This window comes from Mus caroli, chromosome 9 (assembly GCF_900094665.2).
Source record: "Mus caroli chromosome 9, CAROLI_EIJ_v1.1, whole genome shotgun sequence".
NCBI lineage: Eukaryota > Metazoa > Chordata > Mammalia > Rodentia > Muridae > Mus > Mus caroli.
In genome coordinates, this window is record NC_034578.1 from 56855038 (window position 1) to 56867544 (window position 12507).

At 47.9% G+C, this 12507-nt stretch overlaps 1 protein-coding gene across 5 annotated transcripts in view; it reads left to right on the forward strand.

Moving 5' to 3' along the window:
• The first annotated feature begins 2029 nt into the window (after positions 1–2029).
• The window catches only part of Pkm (pyruvate kinase M1/2), a 23127-nt gene continuing 12649 nt past the window's right edge, over positions 2030–12507 (forward strand). For 2 of the 5 annotated variants that reach the window (XM_021171214.2, XM_021171215.2), the window contains exons 1-3: positions 2030–2305; positions 11381–11547; positions 12045–12136. In XM_021171214.2, the coding sequence (XP_021026873.1) occupies positions 11394–11547; positions 12045–12136 (246 nt within the window). In that variant the 5' untranslated portion in view covers positions 2030–2305; positions 11381–11393. Of the gene's footprint in view, positions 2306–4157; positions 4223–9252; positions 9370–11380; positions 11548–12044; positions 12137–12507 lie in introns of those variants that run through there. The other 3 variants (XM_021171211.2, XM_029481621.1, XM_021171218.2) reach the window with 3 other exon arrangements.

The following is a 12507-nucleotide window of genomic DNA, read 5'->3' on the forward strand; positions in this document are numbered from 1 at the left end:
GGTGTTTCTGAGGTAATAGTTTTAATATTTCTGTGGTGTCTGATTGCCCCTGACTTAGCAGCAAACCTGGGGCTATATGTCCTTTAGAATAATATGAAGTCATAGGAGAGAGGGAAGCATTGAGTTGGGCACTGTTGGACTCATTCACATATAATTAACTGATCAAACTCCACCCTGTGAAATAGGGATTGTCCTCATGTTACTTTTAACGGACTGTACATGTTAAATTATAGTATAGTCATAGGGCTAGTGATTAAACTAGAACAAAGATAAGATACAACCTAACTATGTACTCCTCTATACCATGCCGATTTCTCAGCAGAAGCAAGATAGTAGGAAGTCACTGTGACACATTCTGTCATCTAATGTGAACAAGACATACCATAGTGTGCCACTTCCCATAGACCCCATTTGTGTAACTGTCAGATCATTGAAGCCTGCAGATGAAGAGCAATGCTCGGCTACCACCAATTCTCCAGTTTAATGGATATTCATGTCAGTCTGGGACCATATCCAGATTGGCCTGGAGTTCTGCCTCAGTCCCTACGTGTCAAGGTCACAGACTTAAGATCACCAAGCTTTGTATCTAGATTTGTGGTGATGGTAGAGTTCGTGCATGCATGTGTGCGTGCATTCCTCTCTCTCTCTCTCTCTGTGTGTGTGTGTGTGTGTGTGTAAAAGAAAGGAGAGGAGAGAGAGGGAGGGAGAAAAAGAATGAATATGAATCTATGACTGAAACCCTAACCTACGTGGGCCTAGATCTGTGTAGCTCAGACTGACTTTGGCCTCTTGAGTGTTGGAATTACAGGTGTGAGCTACTCTGCTTGACGCTCAGTATGCACAGTGGACCTCAACGTGAGTAGATAGATAGCTGTCACCCTGTTGAACACTATGGTTCTTTTGTGTGTGTGTGTCCAAGGCACAAAGAGGTCATTTCTTCTACCCCCTTCTCTTGCAGAAAGGAATGACTTTCTCCACAGATATAACGCCCCCCCACACACACTTCATATTCTTTCCACCATAATAACCAAGCATTTACTTCCCTAAACTAAGGGGACCAAGGGGGCTTACAGAAGAAATTAAAAAACTTTATTTCACTACAAATTGCATTTATGTTACCCTTCCCTCTAATCAAAACTGACCGAAAATGGATGAAGGCTTGTGATTCAACTACAAAGAAGTGTCTGCTTGAAATGGTCACACCCATCTTTTACCAAGAAAAACAAAAGAACCCCAAAACCTAAGGTACAGTCTTCCCATTTAGAATGTGGCAACATTGTATCTGCTTTCAAAACTCTGCGGAATGAAGACTAGTGTTAACAGTTGGGAAATTAGAAAATACTTTGTAGGGAAAAAATTGTTAATGGCTCCAATACTACAAAATTAAATACATACACGACTGAGTCAAAAACCAGTGTTGACTCCTGCATAGATAATGGCTACACGTAGGTCAGTTCTGCACTAATTACCTTGGATTGGTTTGCTGCGTCCAGGTTCAGGCATTTTAAAAGTGCAGGATTCGAGACTCAAAGTATTAACATGGGTCCAATCTGGCCCTCCTTGTTAGGAAGTCGCTCTCACGTTCCAAAAAGAGACTTAAATTCTTCCTACCTAGCCTCCAAGTCTGGAACCCTCTAGGAAGCAGCCCAGACCTTCCACCACCCTCTTGCTCCCATCACCCCAGCTTCCCGTTCCGCTCAGCCTCTGAGGGTGTACTGGGGCGGGCGCCGGGAGGGTGGAGAGTCTCCGGGCGGGGCTGGAGGAATGTCCATGGACCTATAAATCTGGGCACCGCCCTGGTAGGCCAGGGCAGATGGGGAGACCTGGGCAAAAGGCCAAAAAGGGAACATTTTGTAGCCGATCAAGTCCTAAAGCAACAGGTGGCGGTGGCGCCCGGGAATCCAGGGGTGGTGGTGGTGGCGGCGGCGGTGGCGGCGGCGGTGGCGCTGACCCGGTGGGCGGGCCTTGCTCCCTCACCACTTCCCCATTGGTCAACAGGATAACCCTTGCGCAATTTTGGTCTGCGATGTCCTTCCGCCACGGAAGGTAGTCCTCCTCAAAAGGGCAACCTGCTTGTCCCGCCTACCCCGAGCTTCTCTCCGGAGGTGCGGGAGCCTGTTGAGAGGCGGGGCGCCGCCGGCCGCAGCCCGGATTGGGCGAGGGGCGGGGCTGCGGAGGGATTGCGGCGGCCCGCAGCTGTGATAACCTTGAGGCCCAGTCGGCGCAGCCCCGCACAGCAGCGACTCGTCCTCACTCGACTGACGTCTGCTCTAGGTATCGCAGCAGGAACCGAAGTACGCCCGAGGTGAGAGGGGAGAACCTAAGCCATCTGTCCCCAGAGCCGATGCCCACTGGTGTGTAATGCAGGCCTGCCTGCCCACGCGGGACTCAGGCGCCAGGCATTGAGCATCCCACTCCGGGTTGGGGAGAAGTCACACTTGAGCCCAAGTCTTAGTCCTCCAAATTGAGGGTGGCCGGCTAGCTCCTTTCCCACGGTCTCTCTCTGCTCTCTCTTCCATCTCAATCTGGTTCCAGCCTCTTATCTTACTATTACTATCCTCGCCACCCTGTTCTCGCCCTGCTCCGATGCTCATCCTCCTACATCCACTAGTACTTACGACCTTCATCTTAGCTCTGTGCCCTCATAATTCGGTGCCCTCCTCTTAATCTCTACTTGAAATAACTCCACCGCTCACCCCCGCCCCCCTCCATTCAGCCTCCGCGTTCATCCTTTCAGGTCAGCGTTCTCTTCCCGCGCCAGTGTTCGCAGCTCCTCGTCGCCCCTCCCCCACTTCGATCCGGTCACGTCCGCGCCGCAGCATCCTTTCTACCTCCATATCCTCGCCCCTCCCCCTCGCAGCTTTTCCCCTCCCCCCGCATTCTAGTCACGTCCGCGGACTCCTCGTGGTCCGGTGCATGGAGGTAGGATGCAGTCACTAGCGGTCCTTGGTAATGCAGCTACAAGTTACGTAACTTTTGTATTCCCGGTGGCCTGGCAAGAAAGGTTGACCGCTATTGCTGCCTGTTTTGTGTGCCCGCAGATTTTTGGTGGTGGGCACGGGCCCTCATTGCTCTCGCGCTCCATCCTGCGGCGGATGGGCGGCACGTACTGCGATGCGTCTGAATTACTCGGTCGTGCTGCTCCCACGTGCTGGCGAGGGGGAGGGTGGGCGATCAACCCATACCCGTTCCCGATAGAAGCTGGAGCCGGACGCTACCAGAACACACATAGCCCACAGAGCTCGGCCTAATTAGGGAAGCAGATTTTGTCAAGTCAGTGCTATGAGGAAGATGGGGCTGCATGCACAAGGTGGCCGGCAAACTGGTTTTGAAAAGGCCAGGCATCTTCTAGTCTGAAGGCTCTAAAGACCCAGTAAATACCCAGTCATAGTAAGATAAGAGCTCGACCACTTTTTCCAAATCCAGGACATTGGTAGTTTGGAAAAAGTGAACCTTATAGTGAAAATACAGTCGTGCGTGGAGGCAGCTAGGTTTTGGAATCCAGTGTGATCTATTAATATTCTTAGGTTTGGCCTCTGGTCCTGTGTCACTCCAGGCTGCTAAATTGCTGGTCTCCTTGTAAGTACGGGGCATCCTCGATGTAGTGACTAACCTCGGGTGAAATATCCAGAAGGGCTTGCATATATCCTTTTGGTCAATGAATGAAGTAGTTACTTTGAAGGCCACCAACTTGAGTCTGTCTCCTTACTATTTTTATGCACGTTAGGGGTAAGCTTGGGGAGGCAGGTAGGCTCTGAATACCCAGTATGCCAATGGAAACAAATTCTCCCTGGAATCCCATAAGTGTTTACAAAGTAATGTTACATTGCAACTCTCCTGAGAAAGAGCTATCTAAAGGGAGAAAATCTGTGCAGCCTTTGTCTTTGGCTGTGAGGGTAGAAACAAAGAAACAGGTACCCAGATAGAAGCCTTCCTGTCCTCTTTGTTTCAAGTAAGCCTTTTATGCCTTCTGGCTTGTAGGAAGTTAGGTTTGGTACTGTTGCCCCAACCGGGGGGGCGGGGTGGGGGTGGGGGTGGGGGGGCTCAGATCAAGACTCAAGGTAGCATTGTTAGCAAATAATTTGCCCTCTGATGGCCTGATTATGCTGTAGTTAAGGCAGTGAGGGTGTTCTTTGGGAAAGTAGTGTAAACCATCACCGGGTCTGGGTAAGATGACTCAACCTTTCAACTTTGCGGCTTTTGAGAAATTTTTCTTCCTTGGGTGAGTGAGGGGACCACACTTGTTTTCCGAAGTGTTGTAAGGTTCCCTCTTTTTTAGTGAGTCAAATAGCGTGCATTTTCCCTGAATTAAACATGTCTCACTCAGACTGAGTGTGGTGGTTCGGCTTTAATCCCAGTACTTGGGAGGAAGGCCTGTGAGTTTGAGAACATGTAGGGGGTGATACCCTGTCTCCAAAGGTGGTGGGTATCACCTGAATGAAGGTGACCATAAGAGGAAATGTGGAGTGGCTGCTTCTAGTCCGCATATTTTCATTCTTGAATGATTGGCACAGCAGCTTTTCATAGAACAACAACCAGTATCCAGATTGGCAGTTTCGATGCATTTCTGAATTGTTGCTTAAGCCAAACTATAGGAATACTAATCACTTGCTTCATTTTAAGCATTATATTTTAAATTATCTAATTTGTAGGGAAGTTTGTTCTGCAACGAGTTAAGAACTGTTTGCCAGCACTCAGGAGGCAGAGGCATGCAGATCTGAGTTTGAGGCCAGCCTACTCTACAAAGTACCAAGACAGCCAGAGCTACACAAACCCTGTTTTGGGGGTGGGCGTTGCGGGAAATGTATCTCAACCAGGTGTAATGGCCCTTGATCCCTTTATTCCCAGTGTTCTGGAGGCAAACTGGCAAATGACTTTGAGTTTAGTCCAGCCAGTGAGTGACTTGGCACATTTCATAGCTGACTCCAAACAGATTTATGGGGGCTGGATATGCCATCTGTGTTATATGAACGTGCTGGTCACAGGAAACGCTGTTTTATTTCTTAAAGCTGTTGATTGCTTAATATTGAGTGGAAAGGATAAGGAAGCGGCTATGGACAGAAAGGTAGAAAAAGCGTTTCTTGCCTTAAACTCACATTGGGTTTTCAGCATCTTTAGCTTTTCTGCAGCAAGTCAACTTGAGTTGGGCAAGAACTAAGCTGGAGATTGAGGTAGAGGAAAATGACTCATTTGTCTTTCAGTTTCTCAGTCATCTCAAATACCCACAGGCAAGTTAACTGGTGAGTTTTTTTTTTTTTTTTTTTTTTTTTACTGCTTCTGGTAAAGGACCGAGTCATCTCTGTAAACTGCACTCAGAGACTATAATAGGAGTAGATGACTGTATGACGAAGAACATTCTTCTGGAACTTTCGTGGGTCTTGAAATTTTTACCAAGAGCCAGACTTACATTGGCTATGTAGCAATCAGGAGAGGTGAGCCCCACGTGCTTCGTGGCCTGCGAAACTGCTGGATCTTAAGGCCTAGTGTAACTACTCAGGTTTGGAGGTGGTCTCAGGGCACCACCAGCTGTCTCGTGAGGCCACACCCCTACTGTGGTTTGTGCCTGTCTGCACGTAGGAGGGAGGTCTGGGCTGCAGTACCGTAAGTGGCCTCTAGGGAGCTCTGAGCATCTCCTGAGGCCTGCCTCCAAAGGAAGCGGTATTCCTTCCAAATGTGTGAATAACCTACAGGCCTATTTTGGCCTTAAAGTACTGGTGTCTCCAGTGTAAAAGATTTTACCCTTTGCCATGCCCACTTTGGAGGAGTCAAAGGTTTGATTTCGATGTAGAGAAGGGCTGGGCGTGGTGGAACGTATTTTTAATCAAAGAGAGACAAGACCGTCAGGATTTGTAGAGTCCTTGTCTCAAAAAAAAAAAACAAAAATAAAGTAGGGAAGGGGCTGGCAATGTAGATCTGATGGAATTTTCTTCCTATCATGCACAAAGCCGTGGCCCATCCCTAGTACTACATAAAACGTACACGGTGTAGCACGTGTCTGTAATCACACTGAGCAAAGGACAGTGGGATTGGAGAAGTTGTGAGTTGGAAAAACCAAAATGGACTATGAACTGAATAAAATCAGAATGCTATTTAATTTTTTTTAAGATTTATTTATTATATGTAAGTACACTGTAGCTGTCTTCAGACACACCAGAAGAGGGCGTCAGATCTTGTTACGGATGGTTGTGAGCCACCACGTGGTTGCTGGGATTTGAACTCCGGACCTTTGGAAGAGCAGTCGGGTACTCTTACCCACTGAGCCATCTCACCAGCCCAGAATGCTATTTAATTAAGTTTTGGAAACTATAAAGATTAAAAAGTTGGTGTTGATGCTAAGTTCTGGGTGGGAGAAATCGAGTCTTTAGATCCCACTTCTTGGGGAATAGGCAGTCGTGCAAGCCTGCGGGCAGAAGTAGTAAGTAGGTCAGGGCTCTTGGACAGCTGGTGCTGCCTTCCTTCTGACTTTAATCACCCTACCCCCAACTGTGGCTCCGGGCTGAGCCAGTGCCTCCTGTTGCTGAGACCATTGTGCATTCTGCTTACACCTGGTTCTCTGGGCTTCTGAGCCAGGGTCCAGAGCATGGGCAGCATTCCCGGAAACACTGGCCCTTTAGACTGCTAAGGAAGACCGCATGTGCCAACCGACCAGAAACTTCTGCAAGTCACCTCCTTCCTGCTCTGGCTAGTTCTCTGCTCTGCACAGCTGAGCTAGAAGCCAGGAAATCCCTTGCTTAGGACTGTTAGGTTAAGATTAAATAAAGAGCTGGTTTTTGCTTATTTCTTTTTTTATCTAGTTGTTTTGACCTCAGGAATTTTAACTTGACTCCACCAGGTGGTATCCTAATACACCAGATCTTTTCTGAGAGAATTTGCTCTCTGGACATGGTAGCACATGCCTTTAATGGCAGCACTCAAGAGGCTAGCTTGGGCTAGATAGTAAGACCTTGTCTTAAAAATCAAATAAGCTGGGCCGTGAGGCAGGCAGATCTCTCGGTTTGAGGTCAGCCTGGTCTATTGAGTTCCAGGACAGCCAAGGCTACACCGAGAAACCCTGTCTGGAATCTGACACCCAACCCCCAAAATATCTGCTCAAGTAATCTGTACCCTTGATAACGTACATTTAATTTTGTTGTATTCTGGGTACTGTGCTCCAGGCCTTACCAGTTTCTGGGGATAGAACTGTCACCTGCTTTGACCCTGGTGTTGGCTTCTCATTAGGGTCTCTGATAGCTGGACAGCAGGGTGACCAGCATGTTGCATGCCATCATTCAGCCTTTCTGATGGATGAAGCTAGATGATCTTGGGTACTGGGGAAAGTAGGCTTGGGGTGACATCAGAGAAAGGTTGCTACAAAGTCCTGTTCCTAGGCCAGGCTGCTTTATTGGGGCAGCAATGATTTGGACCTACGTGAAGATGTAATTGGTGGAGTGAGGCATGACCTTCCAAGAGTGTTGGCTCTAAGAAGCAGGGTGGCACCAGGCATTTTTGGTTTGGGGATTTTTTTTTTTAATGACCTTTGTTCCTGACACGAGGGAGATGAATGTGAAGGGCCAAGGAGAACTGCCTGAGACAGGAAAGGGCAGAACCAGGATCAGAGCCAAGCTGGGCCTGTGCATGCTCCAACCTACAGCCCAACTGAGGCCTGGGCTGGTGTCTCCTTTCTCACAGAGGGGCAATGGCTCTGAAGAACATCCTGCTTCAGGGGCTCAGGTTCAAGAGTAAGGCTTCTGCCCCAGGGCATGGTATCTGCTGCTGTCGTAGGACACACCGGGTTTCTGCTGCCGGCTGGAGGTTGGCTGTGCATGTGGGTGCCTCCTGAGGAGGAGGATGCTGTAGTGAGTTGGCTGGCATGGGTGGGGCCGCACGCATGTCCTGGCAGTCACTGCTATCTATACAGGTATTTGGCCAATAAGGCAAGTCCTGCCCAGGGGCCCACCTTACCTTAAGGAACAAGGCTGGAGCTGCTGTCCTGGGCCAGAAAAGACTTCTAAAAGGATGTTCTATTTATACTATTCTATAGATAGGTAGTTGGCTGGAGTTGTGGGGCTCAGGAGGCCATGGGATGGGCAGAAGAACTGTGGGAGGGTGGGGCTCCAGATCAGAGCCTTGGGAATGAAAATATAGCTGGGTTCTAAGGATGAGGTTGGTAGGGGACTTGAAACCCTTGTAAGGTTTGTTAGAAGTCTATTTAATTGTGTCCATCCATTGAGACACATGTATTTATTTCCATTGGTCACTTTGTATATGGTAGCGAGGTAAGCCTACTCTGCAGACTTTAGCTTTAATTCTAGGTAGAGAAATGGGTTGTGTGTGTGAAATTTTACCTGCTTAATTGCATCCTGAGCCCTGGAGGGCAGCAGTGCTTGTCTGTTGGAACATCCTTGTTGCACAACAAAGTTTGTACTGTCAAGCCTGAGACCAGTCAAAACAGGAAAAGAAAATTGCATGGAACTGATAGGCTGTGGTCATGAAATTTTTCCATGGATTAGCCACACACTTTTGGGAAGGTGACTTTTATAGTCAGTGGATTAAGTTGCCCTTCCTGGGTCAGTGAAGCTGCCCTGCTGAGCACTTTTGAGGGCATAGAGAACACGCATCTATCACTATATTTTAGCAGGGTAATTCTGAAGGACACAGGGCTGATGTGGGGAACTTCACAGTGAGCTTTATAGGGTGCATGGGGATAAATGTGTCATTTTCAAAGACTGTACTTAATTTTACATCAACAGTTTTATTAATAAAGGATATTCTGGGCAGACAGAAGTAGGTGGGTTTTGTTGGAGACCACTCTGGCCTATGTTGTACCTCCAGGGTATTTCAGGGATATGTAGTAAGATGCTGTCTCAGGAGAGTAGGGCAGTAACGTTGTGATACATGCTATCATCCAAGGTAACAAAAAACGGAGCAGAGAGGGTCAGTGAGATAGCTTAGAGACACACACAGGAGCTTGCTTGCTTAGACTCCAGTGCTTCTGTCCCCAGAACCTGAGTGGTGGGAGGGGAGAGCACAGTTGTGGTCCTCTGATCCCTGCAAGGTGCCCACCCTTAAAACTAAATAGTAAATTTTGGGTATTGGGGGAATAAAGTACTTCAAGGGATCCAGTAAGGGGTCACTTTTACCACTGGGTTTTTTATTTATATCTTCTCCACTGTATATCTGTTTTAATGTAGTTAGCAGCAACTTTTGCCTTGCTATTAAGATCATTACCACAAAGAGTTTAGTCATATTTAGCTTTCACCTTAATCCTTGTAGCTCTTCAGGGCAAAGCATACTCCACTCTGAGCGATCTTTCCAAGTGAGGCCACCAAGCCACACTGAGTCAACAAAACAGCAATATGCCATCAGAAGCCCAGACCCAGAGAACCAAAGGTATGACCTGATCACTGGGCCTCACTCAGGCAGGGATTTGCGAGAGCACACTCATGTCTCAGATGGGAAGAACGGCCTGGTGGCTGGCTTTTTCAGTAGTTTTCAGACACTGTTCTGGTGTCTGTCCTGCTCACTTGTCCCATCTCGGTCACAGCAAGGCCTTTGTGTCTCACTGGCTTGGTGTACCATCTGTACTGTCCCTTAGCGGCCTCTTAACCTAAGCCTGGCTGGGAGCCGTGAGAGTTTGCCAGTTGTGTTTGTTAGGGCATCCTGTTGTCCGCAGGACTTCTCACATTTGGGGAGAGGGAAAACCAGGCAGAATTGATCTTGTAAGAGACCTGGAGTTCATTTAACAAACAAGGTGCCGGGAGGCAAGGAGGCAAGAAGCTAAGACTCGGGAGAAGTTGACTTGACATCTTGGTCTGATGTGTCTTGTAGAGTTAGGAATGAACAATGTTGGCCACTGGTTTCTTCCTTCCTTTAAAGGTTCTCAATTCTGCAAAGAATGTAGTGGTTGCACCCCTGTAATCCCAGCACCCAAGAGCTGGAACATGAGACTGTCATGAGTTCAAGACCAGCCTGTGCTACATATGAGAACTTGTCTTAAAGTTTTTCATATCTGCAGTTGAAGACTTACAGGCTTCTGGTATTTGATCACTAGTGGGTGGCTGAAGGCTCAGGTTGCAGAGACTGACTTAGGTACATACTCTCCAGGCGTCCAGAAAAGCCATAGTTCCGGGAAGAATGGGGTCCTCGACTGAGGAGACAGGGAAGAGCAAGGATATGGAGATACTGTGGAGCACAGGCTGAAGACTTTATGCTCAGGAGTTGGAGAGGAGCCTTGTGGCCTGAAAACTCGGATGAGAAAGAATGTCAGCTTCATTCAAGTCTGCGAGCTACAGCCCAGAGCTCTCCCGAGCGAGCGAGAGTCCTGTCCTCTAATGAGCTGGCTGTCCAGCTCAGTGAGCACTTAGTTGTAATGAAGTAAAAGCAAAGGTCAGGACAGCTGTTGGGGTTGTGACCTGGGTGGTTAATTGCCTGGAACAGATGTTCAGACTACTGGGTGCTATACCTATCAGATGGAGAAAGAGGCTCCAAATAGCCAGACCTGAGGCTGGGGAAGCTAGCAAGGTCAGCCTAGGTTTGCACAGTGGATTTCAGGCCAGTGTAGAGTAGCTGCTGTGTGTGATTCCATCTCCTAGGTTGTGGAAGACTCCTTGGTGAGGCTGTAATGACTTTGGGGCCATTTCAGTGCCCTTGTGCAAAATTTGCTTTGTATGTCTTGTAGGTGGTACTGTGTTTTTTTGTTTTCGTTTATTTTTTGCTAAAGAATTATGGACTTTTGCTTCCTGCCCAGAAGAACTGTTTTGTTCCCTGTAATTTGGACCTTGTGTCTGATAGAAGCTAAAGAATACATTTAGATAGACCTAGGACTTTGGGAGTAAAAGAAAGGCTTTGGGACAGGGTTTGTCTCGTTTGCAGGACCACTTTAGGTTTGGGTGAATGAGATAGAGAGGCAGGCCATGCTGAGTGCCCTACCAAAGCCGATACTGGAGACTTGACATTATCATGATAGGCTTCCCAAGATGTTTGTGTGCTGACATACTAGTTAGAACATGCGCTGTGTGTGGGGGGGTGGGTGTTTCTTCCTGTAACTTTGGAGGTTTCCTTGTGTGAGTAAAGTGACGTTCTTTCTAGGGTTGATGAGAAAGCTCTTAAGACAAGGTGACAGCCCGTGTGAGAAGCCTGCTTAAACTGCCTCCCAGGGTGTGCGCAGTGGGTAGGGAGTTGCTCTTGTTCACCAAGGTCTTTGCTGTTTGCCAATAGTCACAAGAGCCCTTTGCCCAATTTGAGTAGCACCCACATAGCCAGCACGTGCCAGGCTTCTATGCTGCTTGTGCACAAAGCAATCTTACTGGGTTAATGTGTAAGCAGGAGACAGCTTCCTATGCCAAGTGCCTCATTAAGCAGTGCCTAATCTAATTGCACTCTTCAAATCTCCGGGATCCAGGACTTCAGGAACCATGCCGAAGCCACACAGTGAAGCAGGCACTGCCTTCATTCAGACCCAGCAGCTCCATGCAGCCATGGCTGACACCTTCCTGGAACACATGTGCCGCCTGGACATTGATTCTGCCCCCATCACGGCCCGCAACACTGGCATCATTTGTACCATTGGTGAGTGTGGCCCTCCTCTAAATGTGGGGCTTCTACCTGACTTAAAAGGCATAATAACCATTGCAGAGCTAACCTAGGTTCTGAGTGAGGCACGGTCCACATTTCTAGGGGAGTAGAGGTCTTGGGAATTGGCCATCAAGAAGAATTAGTGTGCTTTTTCTGCAGTTGGTGAGATTCAGGGGTGGTCATCTTTTTCATATGCTGTCACCAACAGCATTCGGGAGACAGGCATCTTGAAGGCAGAGAAAACGGTTGCCCTCCACTTTTCTGGCTCTGTGAGGCGCTGCAGAATTTGTAGAGAATGTTAGTGTTCCCGCATAATTAAGAAAGTGACTAGTACAATAGTCTTTTCTGTACTTTGGAAAGACCTTTCTCTTAATTTGTGAAGGTAATTAAAAGCAAAGGATGAAGAATTGTTTAAATGTTGAGCAAATTTCAGACATTTTTCCTACCTGAGTCATGATTTTCTTCCTGTGGATCTAAATGTTTCTTGATAGGGCCTGCTTCCCGATCTGTGGAGATGCTGAAGGAGATGATTAAGTCTGGAATGAATGTGGCTCGGCTGAATTTCTCTCATGGAACCCATGAGGTGAGCGTCAACGAGATCTAGGAGAATCAGAGATTCGTTAACAGTCGTACTGCAGGCAGGCGTGAGTCCAGGGGTCTCAGTGAACGGAATGTTGCTCTAGAACATCGCCGTTTCTCTCTGGCCAACTTCACTGGAATAGAAACCTGGCCTGCTTTGTCACCCACCGACCAGGGTTAGCCCTACTGTCAACTTTTATGAAAGAAGGCACGTAAAGGTTTAGCTGGAAACCCTAGGCCATCAGATGTCTTGGCCCCCATGCTTCAGAGTTTACAGTGGTTCCTGTGTCGGGAACCAAAAGGTTCTGAGCAGATGGATAGGTGGGGTCATTTTAAGATCTACCTTTTAAATACTTCTCTCTCTCTCTCTCTCTC